The following is a 14,982-nucleotide window of genomic DNA, read 5'->3' as shown; positions in this document are numbered from 1 at the left end:
TTTAGAACATTTTCATCACCCCAAAATGAAACCCCATGCCCATTAGCAGTCACTCCCCACACCCAGCCCTAGGCAACCACTAATTTGCTTATCATCCTTTTTATTTCTGTAAGGTTGGTAGTAATATCCCCTTTCATTCTTGATATTAGTGTGAGTCTTCTCCCCTTTCTTTTGGTTAATCTAGCTAAAGGTTTGTCAGTTTTGTTGATCTTTTCAAAGAAGCAACTTACAGTTACACTTGATTTTTCTCTTTTTTTCATTTTCTACTTTGTTCTTTTCTCCTCTAATCTTTATTATTTCCTTCCTTCTGGTATCTTTGGGTTTAGTTTGCTCTTTTTTATCTAGTTCCTTAAGGTGTATAATTAGATAATTGATTTGAGATCTTGTTTTTTTTTATATATAGGCATTTTAAGCTGTAAATTTCCCTTTAAGATCTGTTTTAACTATATTTTGTTAAGTTTTGGTATGTTTAGTTTTCCTTTCATCCAACTCAGAGGTATTTTCCAATTTCTCTTGTGATTTCTTCTTTGACGCATTGGTTATTTAACAGTATGTTGTTTTCTGTCACCTTGTTGATCTTCTGGCTGGTTGATCTATCCATTATTGAAAGTAGAGCATTGAAGTCTCCAGTTTGTTGAATTGTCTATTTTTCCCTTCAATTCTATTAGTTTTTGCTTCATGTATTTGGGGGCTTTATTATTACGTGCATATATGCTTATAATATAATTTCTGATAGATTAACCCTCTTATCATTATAAAATCGTCCTTCTTTGTCTCTAGTTAAAATTTTTTTCCTAACCTCTATTTTGTCTGACAAGAGTATAGTTATTGAAGCTCACTTTTGATTACTCTTTGCAGGGTATATCTTTTTTTATCCTTCTCTGTCAACCTTTTTGTGTCCTTGAATTTAGTGTGTCTCTTGTAGACAGCACATACTTGGATCATGTTTTTTTAATACATCCTGCCTATTTCTGCCATTTGTTTGGGTGTTTAATATGTTTACATTTAATGTAACTACTGCTAGGGTAGGATTTGTGTCTGGCATTGTGGTATTTGTTTTCTGCGTGTGTTATTTTCCTTTTGTACTTCTATTCTTCCATTACTATATTTATATTAAAGAGATATTTTCTAGAGTCCCATTTTAGGTTTCTTATTGTTTCTTTTACTATAGTTTTTAGAGTTATTTTCTCAGAAGTTGCCCTGGAAATTACAGTTAGCATCTTAAAACAATTTAGTTTGGATTAATACTAACTTAACTTTAATCTTATTAAAAGATTGTGCCCCAGTATACCCCTGTTCCCTCCTCCCTTCTTTATACTATTACTGTCATACAAATACACCTTATAACAGTATAAGCCAATATGGGTGGGCAGGATAATGACTCCCTCAAAAATATCCACATCCCAATCCCTGGAAACTGTTGCCCTTACGTGGCAAAGAGCAATTAAGGTTGCAGATCAGCTGGCCTTAAATTAGGGAGATTATCCTAGATTATTCACATGGGTTCAATGTAATCACAAGGGTCCTTGAAAGAGTTAGAGGTGTGACGACAGAAGAAATGTACAGAGGGATGCAGTGTGCTGCTTTTGAAGATGGAGGAAGGGGACCGTGATGAGCTTAAGGAGTGTGGGCAGTCTCCAGGAGTTGGAAAAGGCAAGGAAACAGATTCTTCCCTAGAGCCTCAAGAAAGGAGTACAGCCAGGCTGCCAACACATTCGTTTTAGCCTGTCGAGACCCATGTCAGACTTCTGACCTCCAGAACCACGTGCAAGGTAATAAGTTTCAGTTGTTTTAAACTGCTACATTTGTGGTGATTTGTTATATAAGAAATGGGAAACTAACACACCATCAACACATCTTTATAATTGTTGCTTTATGTAGTTGTCTTTTAAGTCAGATAGAAGAAGCAAAAATACTTTTATATCGTCTTATATTTGCCTATGTAGTTACCTTTACTGATGCTCTTTATTTCTTTGTGTGAATTCAAGGTGTCTTCTGTCCTTTCATTTCAGCCTAAACAGCTCCCTTTAGTATTTCTTATAGGGCAGATCTGCTAGTGATAAATTCCTTTTGTTTTAAAAATAATCTGGGAATATCTTAATTTTTCTTGTTTTTATGAAGGATAGTTTTAACATAGAATTCTTGATTTACAGTCCCTTTTTTTTCAAATATGTTATTCTACTTTCTTCTATTCTCCATGGTTTTGCTGCCAGTCTTATTGAGGATCCTTTGTATGTGATGAATTGCTTCTCTTGATGCTTTTAAGATTTTATCTTTGACTTTTATGAGTTGACTGTGGTGTGTCTAGGTTTGGATCAAGTTTATTCCAAGTTTGTAGCAAGTTTATTCAACTTGGAGTTCATTGAGCTTCTTAGATGTGTAATGTTTTTCATCAAATATGGGGAGTTTGGGGACATTATTTCTTCAAATGTTTTTCTACCCCTTTCTTGTTCTCATTCAGGGACTCCCTTTATGCATATATTTCTATGCTTTATAATATCCCTCAGGTCTCTGAGGCTCTATTTTATTTTTTATTCCTTTTTCTTTCTGTACCACAGACTGAAATAGTCTGTCTGTTTACCTGTCTTCATGTTTGCTGATCCTTTCTTCTGCCAGTTCAAATCTGTTGCAGAGGTCTGCTGTTGAATTTTTTGTTTTAGTTACTGTACTTTTCAACTCAAATTTCTGTTTGGTTGTTTTTCTTTTTGTTTTTTGTTGAGGAAGATTCACCCTGAGCTAACATCTATTGCCAGTCCTCCTCTTTCTGTATGTGAGCTGCTGCCACAACATGGCCACTAACAGACAAGTGGTGTAGGTCCACGCCGGGGAACCACATCCAGGCCGCCAAAGCAGAGCACACTGAACTTAACCACTAAGCCACTGGGGCTGGCCCTGTCTTTTATAATTTCTGCCACTTTATTGAGATTCTTATACTTTCCGTTAATTCTTTAGATATGACTTCCTTTAGTTCTTTGAACTAAAGGCATATTTATAGTAGCTTATTTAAAGTCTTTGTCTATTGAATCCATAAACTGGGCCCCCTCAGATACATTGTCTGTTAGCTGCTTTTTTTTTTTCTGTGTATGTGACATCTTTCCTGTTTCTTTGTATATCTCATAATTTTTTGTCAAAAAGTGGAGATTTTAGATAATATATTGTCACAAGTCTGGTATCTTTTTTTTTAATCAAGGTAAAATTGGTATATAACATTATGTAAGTTTCAGGTGTACATTATAATTCAACATCTGTATACACTACAAAGTGATCACCAAAAGTCTGGTTACCATCCATCACTATACAGTTGACCCCCTCACCCATTTCACCCACCCAAATCTAGTGTCTTATTTCTCTCTCACTGAGTTTGTTGTTGTTTCTGGGATTTGTTTTTTGTTTGTTTTTCTTGTTGCTGCTTTTTAATTTAGCAATTTTCCTTGACTGATTCTCTAGACTCTATTCTCTGTAGTGTGCAGCCACTGAGCTCTCCAATAGCTTTCTTTTTTTAAGTTCTTGTTTTTATTTTTAAGTTTGGCTTCCTAGGGGTTACTCCTGGGTCAGTATAATTTGGTGGTAAGCCAATGATTGGTCAGAAGATTTCTTTAAATGCCTTACTGTATTTCTCCACTCTCTGCCAAGGAGATCTGTGTGAGAAGGCAGGCCTTCAAACTTGAGGTAGTTTACACGACAACCTTAGCTTGCACTTCCCGCTTTCACAGGACCTCAAGTTTAGGCAGATCTGAATGATTGGGCCTTCTCCTTTCTCAGGGCTTTCCTGGGCATGTGGACAACCCTCCCTTTTACATTCCCAGCAACACGTTGGAACTTCTCAGAGTTTCCTGTGGTCATCTAAGGCTTAAGATTTCCTTTCAAATTCCCCTCTAGTTATTGTTTGCCCCAGTTGAAATCACAGCCTTAGGCAGCTGGGACATTGCCAGGAGTTTGCTATTGTTTTCGGTAATGCTCTGGGTGGGACTTCCAGTCTCTCCTCTCCCCTAGCTGAGCTGAGCCCTGATTCAAATCAAATAGCAGCAACACCTTATGAATAGATTTTCCAGGGAGATGCAAGGTCTGAAAAAATATTGGATGGGTGATGTTTTTAATGGCACTCCAGAAGAGGTCAGACCTCTCCACTGGCTGCAAGCCTGCTAGCTTTTAACAACTGTGCCGATGAGCTGGTGAGGGAAGGGGAATGGGAAAGCCCCACATTAAAATGTCACAAATCCTACTTTCTCACCAAGGTTCAGTAGTTTCTATTGGATCGACAATTTTCAGTTCATTTTGTGGCTTTGCTTAAATTTCAGAGTTCCAAAAAGGTTTATTTTGGTTGGGTTTTTTTGCATTATTTTCATTGTTTTTGTTGGAGTGTGAGTTCACCAAGTTCCCCACTCTGAAAACAATCTCCTGTGTTCTCTTTTGCATTTAGAGTTGTTCTGTGGGTCACCATTCAGCAATTTCTTACTGGAGATACAACAGTGACCAAGTGAAAGGCCCTGTCTTGTGGGGTTTCTGGTACATTCTAGTGGGAAAGATGGACAAAAAATGGATACGTACATAATATTTAAGTAGCAGTACATTTTGAAGAAAAATCTCATTCAGTTTAAGCTAGAGAATAATGAGGTATGACTCTGTTATGTAGGATTGTGTTGTTGGGGATGGTCCTCTGAGGAAGTAACATTGGAGCAGGCGGACCTGAAAGAGGGAGGAAAGGAATTGTGCAGAGATGTGGTGAGGGGGAGACCAAGGTAGAGAGAACAGCAAGTACAAAGACTCTGAAGAGGAAATAGACTTCATGAATTGAGTGTCAGCAGGAAGCCAGTATGGGAATTAAGATACAGGTTTGTCATGAGTTACAGACATCCAGATTCCAGGAGCTTTGACCTTACAATTTCATTTTACTCTCACATAGAATGAAAAAGTATTTCATTGTACTCATATGTAGCACTTTGTAAGTGGAGGCTCCAGGGCTTCGGTGGCTCAGCCCCACCCAGCCTCAGGCTCCAGAGGATGAGAGTATAGCCTTCGTCCATATGGTGTGTGAGGAGTCACCACGGGTCCACCTTCCAAGCAGCAGAATTGAAGAGTGGGAGTGGGAGTGGGAGAGCATGTTCCTTCTCTCATTTCCATTCAAATCCCACTGGTCAGTTTCAAGTCTCATGATCAAACCTAGGCTGTCTGGAAAATGTAGTGTGTGTTCGGTATTACCATGTGCTGAGCTTATAACAGGGTATCACCTAGGGAGGTAGAAGTTGACAGAGAAGGAAAGATGTTGGATGACTCAGCCCTGGAGCACTTTGACGTTTAGTTGGGAAGAGGAGGAGGATCCAGCAAGAGAAAACAAGTAGGAATAGGCAGTGAGCTAGGAGGACTCAGGAGGATGTGGTGTTCAGGGTCCTAATGAGAATAGTGCTTTAAGGAGGAAGTAAACAGCCGCGTAAATACTGCTGATGGGTAAAACAGTAATTGAGGATTAACTAACTGTCGTAATTGGCTACGTGGAGCTTATTTGAGACCTTAAAATAGTAGTTTTGGTGGGGACTAGGGACAAAAATCTGACTATAGAGGTTTTAAGAGGGAAAGCGAATGGGAAGAAAAGCAAGAAAATGAATTAGGAAGACATACAAAGATTGCCCAACATTGTGGAAGGCCCATTTGAGGAGCCCTCAGTGTTTGGGGGTTTGTTTCCTTTTAGCTTTTTATTTTGAAATAATTTAGACTCAATAGGAGTTGCAAAAATAGTACAGAGTTTCTGTGTACTCTTCACTTAGCTTTCCCCAATGATAACATCTTACCTAATCATAGTACATTGTCAAAACCAGGAAATTGATGTTGACACAATAGTAGTAACTAAATAAACTACAAACCTTACTCAGATTTCACCCATTTTCACATATACTCTTTTTTTTTTTTTGGTATATATTACTATGAAATTTTGTAACATGTAGATTCAAATAACCACTACAACAATTAGGATACAGAACGCTCAGCATTTGAAATATTTTTTTTTTTCTGGTGAGGAAGATTGGCCCTGAGCTAACATCTGTTGCCAGTCTTCTTCTTTTTGCTGAAAGAAGATTGTCCCTAAGCTAACATCTGTGCCAGTCTTCCTCTATTTCGTATGTAGGACACCACCACAGCATGGCTTGATGAGTAGTGTGTAGGTCCGTGCCCGGAATCCAAACCCATGAACCCTGGGCCGCTGAAGTGGAGCATGTGAACTTAACCACTACACCACAGGGCTGGCCCCTTAAATATTTTTTATAAAATATTTTTTAAACAGTGCTATAATGTTTAGTGAAATAAAGTCAGATACATAACATTTAGAATCTGTGCTGTTTCAGTTTTGTAAAAAGGCTGTTAAAAAACATTGGAAGGAAATATAAAAGGTGACAGTGAATAACCTAGGAAACAGCTAGGGTCAGGAGGGGTGGTAGGCCTGCTGGAATTAGTCTTGATTGACTTTTTAGGGGAAAATAAAGGATTGTCTTAGTTACAGGCTCCTTCTGGGAATGGTGTCTCTGGCGGGGAGGGAAGAGCCAAATGTGATCAGGGTTTATGACTCAGGGCTTCTTCTGGCCCTGCCCTTGAATCATGGCTCTTGAATTCATGGGAAATGTTGAGGAAGAGCCAGTCTTACCAGTAATCTGCAGAGGACTGAAGGGCTGACTTAAATCCCTAATCACTGATAACCCTGCAAGGTTTTCTTTTTAGAAACCTGGCCTGTGCTGTAGCCAAAGAAATGGGTGTCTTTCTAGGGGCGATGGTTACAGGTGAGACACTGCTGTGAGAGAATAATAGGGGCAATATTATAATACTGGAAGACTTTTCAGATTGTGACAAATGATAGGAAGCCGCAAAGTCAAGTAGTAGGATCCAGGCAGAGTGGTGGGAATGCTGTACCAGGTAGAGGAACCTATACATTGACGGCGCTGAGGAGAGAAAGCTCTGGGTATTGAACACTTGAATGGAGGTCAGCATCATGCAGGGCCTTCTCACCAAAGCTGGGAGTTTGAATTTTTTTCTTGAGGACATTTGGCCCCCATTGAAGGATTTTAAACAAGGTAGGGACGTGATTGGGTTGGATTTCTAAGACCTCTCTCTGGCTGTCCTGTAGAGATTGAATCAGAGGGTTCATGAGTGAAAATGGTGAAGCTTGTTAGGAAGCTGTTTTGGGGTCCAGATGGTTTGGCCTTGTCCTAGAATAAGACCGTGGAGTAGGGAAAGTGAAGGGATTGAAGATCGATTCAGGGGAATGGTTCTTTGGCATTGACGAGTGATTGTACGGGGTGGGAGCATCCTTGATGGATGTTACTTTTTTGCTTTCAGCATTCCTTTAAGGTCCATGATTATTATTTCAATCCATGTGTTTTGCATAATTTTCATTTTCTCATAGATAGTTTTTCCAAAATATTAAAATAATAGTGTCTTCTGACATCTGATGTCTGGAACTTCCTATACAACATAAAATGCCAACATCATTTTACCAATCACTATGTAGACCTTGCTTAGTGCCCTTCTCCCAAGGACAGAATTATAGCCTCCCCAGTGTGAGTGGCATTTTCGTTAGATCCCAGATACAGACTATATGTTAGTCACAGAAGAATCTTCTCTGCTCACCAGTTGTGCCAGGCTTATTCATCTCTCTAGATTTCCCAGCTATGTGTCTTTTCTGCATCCTGCCCTGGGCTGGTCCAACCACCCTGAACCATAACAAGAGCAAGGGGAATAACCCAGGCAGCAAGGTGCTTGCATAAAACTCTGACACCGTAACTGAGCATCTGGAGAACAAGCATCTCCCTTGTCTCAGACCAGCATTCTTAATTTCTAAATAGTTAAGTAACTGTCCAGTGTCATACAACTAGCACATCATGGGACGAGGATCCATACCGAAGCACTCTGGTTGTAGAGTTGTATTCTTCCTCACAACACTATATAACCTCTCATAAATGGTTGCCATAGTATCCTCATTTTCCATTAGAATTTTCTCAGAATTACATAAGATTTTTATTGTTGTGTAAAGCTGTCAATATTCTAGGGGCCTGGTGTCAGCACATATACAGATTTACTCTAATGGTGCTGCCTTGCTTGTGCGTTACTGCCAGGTGCGTGGAAGTGATGTAGGGAGAACATACTGCAGTTGGGAGGGATTGGAGGCAGGAAGACTCCTCTATCACCTGTTAAGTAATTAAAAGCATGGAGCAATGACTCTGATTCTCAAGTCACTCTCCTAATTTCATTATCTTTAGCATGTTTCCCTTTATTTCCACCTGAATACCCTTAATCCAGTGACTAGTTTATTTAACATTAATTGAACTGTGTGCTGGGGATTGGTTATATCATGGTGAGTAAAATAAGTATTATGTTAATTCTAGGCCACTTTGGGCAAAATTTTACCAGTAGGTAAACTGATGAATAAACATGTAATTCCAGAATTGAGGAATAGATTAGGAGGGCAAAGAAGAGGATACTTGACAGAAAATTAAGATATTTAGAATGAGAGAAGCTGGCCATGCAGAGATCCTGGAACAGAGCATTCATGGGAGATGGAGCATTTCCTGAAAGGGTCTAGGATGAGAAAGTAATTAGCATGATATAGGAGTCAAGTAGAGGCCAGTCTAGTGGGCTCATGGTGAATGAAGGAGAGAGCACTTCAAAATGAAGGTGAATAAGGAAGCAGGTCCTGATAGTGTGCAGTTTTGCAGGTCTGCTAAGGAATTTTATGTTTTATCTTATAAAGTGCAGGGAGAAGCACCGTATTTAAACAGTGAGTCCCTCACTTTGAATGGCATCAGAATCACTGAGGGAGATTGATAAAAATACCAATGGCCATTCATTCATCAAACAAATAGTTATTGAGTATTTACTCAGTGCAGGTACAGTGAAGGGAGAGCAGACAATACAGAAGTGAACAAGTTAAAGTATAATCGAATCTGTTGAGTCTAGAGGTGAAGTTTACTGATGTCTGCAAGATGGATTGATGGATGGGATCGATAGATATGTGATAAGGCAAGTAGAGCCAAATGGTTATTGTAGGATTTAAGCAGTGGGAATATGGGGGTTCACTGTCCAATTCTTTCCATTTTTCTGTATGTTTGAAATTTTTTATAATGTTGGGGAAATAAATAAAATGACGTGATGATAAGTACTCTGCAAAAATAGAATCAGTAGAGTGATGAGGGTCCTGTTTTGTAAAGAGTGTTCGTATGCGTTGGCATTTGAATAGAGGTCGGAATGAAGTAATGGAATGAGCCATATTGACATCTTAGGGAAGAGATTTGCAGGCAGAGATTCTGAAGGAGGGATGTGCCTGGCAAGTTCGAGGAACATCCAGTTGATCAGGCAGTTGGAACAGAGTCAGCTGAGGGGAGGAGGTGGGGCAGCAAGATCAGAAAGGGGTAGTGCAGGACAAGTTCAGCGAAGTCCTTGTAGACCACATAAGGACTTTGACTTTTACTCTGCACGAGAGGGAAATCCAGTGGAGGGTTTTGAGCAGAAGAATGGCATGATCCAACTTACTCTAACAGGAACACGCCGACTACTGTCTCGGGTATGGAATATTGAGAGGGCAACAGTGGAAGCAGGGAGAGCCATCAGGATAGTGTCGTGTTAATCTTGATGAGGGATGGCTTTGGACAAGGTGAGAGATACTGATAGAGAGAAGTAGTGAAAATCTGGATGTATTTTGAGGCTAGAGATGAGGGGACTTGCTGTTAGATATAATGTAGGCTTTAGATTCTCATTTAGTTGGTCTTAGGTGGTTCCTGGACATCGTATTTTTAACAAGTTCCCCAGCTGACATGAAGAACCACTTCCCTCACAAGCTCTCCTCATTTTCTCTATTCTCATTCTTCCCTCCCCCTTATTTATTTTTTCTTACAAATTGCAATGCAGTGTTAAGAGTATTTAAATTATTCGCTGTTTTTAGTTTGTTATTTCTACTTCAGAACTATCCTTGCTTCTGCAACGTGAAAATCTCTCCTATTTTCGTTTTTGTTATCTTACAGATTGGGAGTCCAAGAGAAGAGAGACCAAGAATTTATCTCCAAAGGAGGACAGTTGTGAAATTAAATCATTACAACAGGAGATAACAAAAAGACTTACACACTCTAACCTTGAGTGCACTAGGGTCAGAGATAACAGAGAAATCAAATGCCACCTGGAGAGACAACAGAAGGGCCATTTCAGACAAGCTGTAATAACCTCTGAAGAAAGGTCCACTTCCACTCAGTGCACAGTTCATAGAGTACCTCAGACAATTCATACCAGAGCAAAGTCCTGTGAATGCAAGGAACGTAAGGAAGCTTTAGGGTCCCAATCACACCATATTCAACATGAAAGAAGTCATAATAAGGAAGAAGACTCTAAATGTGGAGAATGTGGGGAAGCCTTTAATAGTAGGTCAGACTTGATTAAGCATCAGAGAATTCATGAAAGCAAAAAAAGTACTGAAAATAAGAAATGTGCCTTTGTTCATGACTCTGAAATTACTAAACCTCAGAGCATTAGTACTGGTGAGAAAACTCATAATTGTAAGGAATGCGGGAAAGCCTTTCATTCTAGCTCACAACTTAGCAAACATCAAAAGATTCATATAGGTGAGAAACCCTTTAAATGTAAGGAGTGTGGGAAGGCCTTTCCATCTACCTCACAACTTAATTTACATCAAAGAATTCATACTGATGAGAAATACTATGAATGTAAGGAATGTGGGAAAGCCTTTACCCGTCCCTCACACCTTTTTCGACATCAGAGAATCCACACTGGTGAAAAACCCCATAAATGTAAGGAATGTGGGAAAGCTTTTCGTTATGACACACAACTTAGTCTTCATCAGATCATCCATACTGGTGAAAGACGCTATGAATGTAAGGAATGTGGAAAGGTCTATAGTTGCGCCTCACAGCTGAGTCTGCATCAAAGAGTTCATACTGGTGAGAAACCTCATAAATGTAAGGAATGTGGGAAAGCTTTTATCTCTGATTCACATCTTATTCGACATCAGAGTGTTCATACTGGTGAGAAACCATATAAATGCAAGGAATGTGGGAAGTCCTTTCGTCGTGGCTCAGAACTTACTCGACATCAGAGAGCTCACACTGGTGAGAAACCCTATAAGTGTAGGGAATGTGAAATGGCCTTTACTTGTAGCACAGAACTTATTCGACATCAAAAAGTTCACAGTGGTGAGAGACCCCATAAATGCAAGGAATGTGGGAAGGCTTTTATTCGAAGGTCAGAACTTACCCATCACGAGAGAAGTCATAGTGGTGAAAAACCCTATGAGTGTAAGGAATGTGGGAAGGCCTTCGGTCGTGGTTCAGAACTTAGTCGGCACCAGAAAATTCATACTGGTGAGAAACCCTATGAATGTAAGGAATGTGGGAAGGCCTTTTTTCGTGGCTCACACCTCAGTCAACATCAGAGAATTCATACGGGACAGAGGAGTGAATGAAGACTTGGGAGAAGACTCAGAATTTAATTGACATCAGAAAGTCATGCTAGTAAAACAAACAAAAACCCCTGTGATTGTAAGGAATGTGGGGAAGCATTTGAAGATAGGAGCTTACTCAGTATCAGAGTTCATACTGTGGATGTAAGGCCTTTATTTAAGGGCCAGAATTTATGTGACCTTTGTTACTGATGAGAAACCTTATAAATGTTAAGAATTGGGAGAGGGTTTATGTGTGTTTCAGAGTTTATTAAACGTGAGAGTTCAGTTGGTGAAAACTCTGTGAATATAAGGAAAGTGGGAAGGCTTAGGAAGCAGTGAATGTGGTAAAGACAGTCATTCAAACTTGGCTCAACATCAGGGTCATTAGCCCTTATGGGAAATAGAGGATTCATAGTAAAAGTGTCATATATATGAGACACCAGTTTGTTTTAGCTAACAAGTTATTCATATGATAATTATTACTTGAGGAAGGCTACGTTAATGTTAAAAATATAGCACTTCTTCCATCCCACTCAAATCTCATTAAATATTTGCAAGCTCATTCTCTGAAATTAACCTGGGCTGAATCAGAGTGGGAAAGGATTGAACCAGTGTTTAGGCTTTACTCGCCTTCACCATTGTAACTCATTTCTTACAGGGCAATTTACTTAACTATGTCTAAATTTTCTCAATTATAAGTTAGTAATATTAGCACCATATTTCTTAGTAGCATTGTGAAGATTAAATAATTACATTATATCCCTTAGAATAGTGTCAGGCTCGTATTGAAGTTGTGTTAAATAGGAGCTGCTTTTATTGTACTTTTCTTTATTTTCATAATTGTGTTTATTAGAGATCATATGAGAGAAAGGCCTATGTGTCAGTGACTATAAGACACCTTTCTTTATTGAGTGTTAGGTAATTCCTTCTGGAGGAAGATTAAAAACTGACGTTTTCCTTCATAGGTTGCCCTTTTCCCCATCAGTGAATTCACAATGGAATATCCCCAGGAGAATAAAGAGGAGTTGCTGGGAGATCAGAGGGAAGATTTAGATGATTTATTAGAACCTTTCAAAAACAAGACGTATGCCACAATCTGCCTCTCTTCTAGAGAATTACAAAATAACAAAGCCTTAGCCAAAATCTATTCCTCCACAAGGAAATTTAAAAGATACCTGTATAAATACTTTTTATATTAAAAAGGGAATCAAGGCAAATTACCATTAGGAATGAATGACAAAGAGACAACTACATGTTGAAATTTGTAGGATGCAACAAAGCTGCACTCTGAGGAAAATTAGCTTCTTTCAATATGTGGAGAAAACAGGAACAATTAAAGGCCAGGATTCCTTCTCAGTTCACTGTACTTGGTGCACTGCTTGTTTCTCGTAGGTTCCCAGTAAACATTTGTTGATGGGAAGAATGAGAGGGAGAATGAAAAGGCATTTGAGTATGTAGAAAAGGTCTAACAAAGTAAGTGCAAAGCCAGAAAAAAACCTTGAAAGCTTTTTTTTTTTTTTAAAAAAAGATTACACTCTAAAAAGAAAAAACTCAAGCACATGAATGAGAAAGGATATGAAACTACAAAAACAGAGGTGATTTCAAGAAGGCAATGTTGTGGCAGACACCGTGGGTTGCCTGTCATCAGTGTTAACTGTTCTCCCTTTTCCAGGATTGCCTGCTCCCCACCTTAGTCCGTGCCAGATGTGGGCTCTCCTAGCTTGCTTTGCATCTGGGCATGTGTATCACGGTCCTGGCCACAGAAGTTCCAAGCAAGAATCTGCAAGTGGACTTCAGTTAAGTTTTCTTTGCTAATAAAGTAGAAGGAAATAGTCTTCCTATATACAGGATGCATGTCTGTGTGTCTGTATGATACCTGGCATTGTGGCCATTTTGCAAGCAGAAAGGAAGGGGCTGAGATTGGCACAGGGAGAGGGTGGAATTACGTGTGTCCTTGACATTATTGAGCTGGTGAAAAAATTCAGAACTACCCTGTTCCTGGGTTTGTATGAAATTAAGAAACTCCGTACGTACCTGTTATGAGTTTATACTCATCTTTTTATAATATATCTGAGTCCTGGAAAAAATTATTTTCATATATATATACACACATTCAACTTTAGTAAGATGAGAAAATGTTTATATTCAGCTTTTTTATAGTATATCTGAAATTGTAGAAAAGCATTTTCTTAAATATTAGACATATATATGTGTTTATATGTATACGTTTGTTCAGTGAGATGTAGGAAGTGTTCATTTACATTCAACATTTTATAGTGTATGTTTATATTCAGCTTTTTACAGTATTTCTGAAATCTTTGAAAAGTATTATTTTCCTGAATAAAGTAAGAGCCATGAAAAAACTGATTAGAGCTACACCATGTAATTCCTCTAGTACCAGAGATACTACAGATAAAATCTTCTACGTCTTCAAGATACAAAGAGTCACAGCTATAAGACTAGCTTAAGCCTTGTACCCTTTTACCAGATTTGTAAAAGGACAGCATCCAAATCAAATGAGCTATAAAAATAATCCATTGTACTCATAGCATATGAACATTCCAATTGAAATAGCAAGTCAAATCTAGGAATTTACGGAAAGAAGAAAATAGGGTTTTAAAATCTAAATCATGACTTTACCTGTGCAATTGTTAAAAAATGTAATATGTAAATGTACTGTTTACACATTGAAAGCTGGACACTAAAATAACTATTACCCACTGAAAGTAGTAGACAAGAAACTATTACAGCATATGCATACTCATCTGCTGTGAAGAGCCTGCAGCTGTCCATGTAATCCTACCTCATGGTCTGTGGACGTTCTTAACATTTGCAATAATCACCATCCAGTGGATTCCACTTTTACCTCATGCTTTATAAAAACAAGTTTAATGTAAACATGTATTACATAATAAACCAGTCATAGCTAAATATCAGCCTGTTGGAGGACAATTTATAATAAAAATTCAAGCAGTTTTTAAAAGGGGGAAATGATCACTAAATTTTATCTGCACTGGTATATATTTTATGTCACTTCTTGAAAGTTGTACTTAGAGAAGTTGTACCCTTTAGAAGAAGAATGAATAAAGCTAGGCAAAACTAGGTGCGTTCATAGTACTGGTTTCATACAGTTTCTGACATTTTTTTGAGTTATAATAAACGTTGAGGTGGTTCTCTTTCATTTTTTGCCCATGTGTACATATTTCTGTTTTCAAGACTTGAAAGTCCCCTTCCAAATTTATATAACGTTTTACCAAAAACTTGGGTTATAGTGCAAAGGTTTAAAAAGAAAAAATAGACATATCCACACTTACTCTCTGAAGGCTTCCATGCCTTCACACATCTAGGAGGTTTGTTTTGGTGACAGTGTGTGTGTTGGGAGGCAGGGGGTAGTTTAAGTGAGATTGTCTTACACATTGAAATGCGCCCTCCTTACTTGGCCACATAACATGGACATCCTTCTGGTCAGTACCTACAGACATAACTATTTAGCTTTAGATTCTTACATAATAAAGACAAACTATAATATATGCAGCTCATTCTACCAATGAAAGTTC

The 14,982-nt window shown here is 38.6% G+C and overlaps 1 protein-coding gene across 4 annotated transcripts in view; it reads left to right on the top strand.

Annotated features, from left to right (window-relative positions):
• The window catches only part of LOC106836123 (zinc finger protein 568-like), a 31,785-nt gene extending 18,768 nt beyond the window's left edge, over positions 1 to 13,017 (top strand). For all 4 annotated transcript variants that reach the window (XM_014848765.3, XM_070499011.1, XM_070499010.1 and 1 more), the window contains exon 5: positions 9,999 to 13,017. In XM_014848765.3, the coding sequence (XP_014704251.1) occupies positions 9,999 to 11,446 (1,448 nt within the window). In that variant the 3' untranslated portion in view covers positions 11,447 to 13,017. The remainder of the gene's footprint in view (positions 1 to 9,998) is intronic.
• Positions 13,018 to 14,982: the final 1,965 nt, after the last annotated feature.

The sequence above is a fragment of the Equus asinus genome, chromosome 26 (assembly GCF_041296235.1).
Source record: "Equus asinus isolate D_3611 breed Donkey chromosome 26, EquAss-T2T_v2, whole genome shotgun sequence".
Classification (NCBI taxonomy): domain Eukaryota; kingdom Metazoa; phylum Chordata; class Mammalia; order Perissodactyla; family Equidae; genus Equus; species Equus asinus.
Note: the sequence above shows the minus strand (reverse complement) of the source record. Positions and strands in the feature narration are given on the sequence as shown.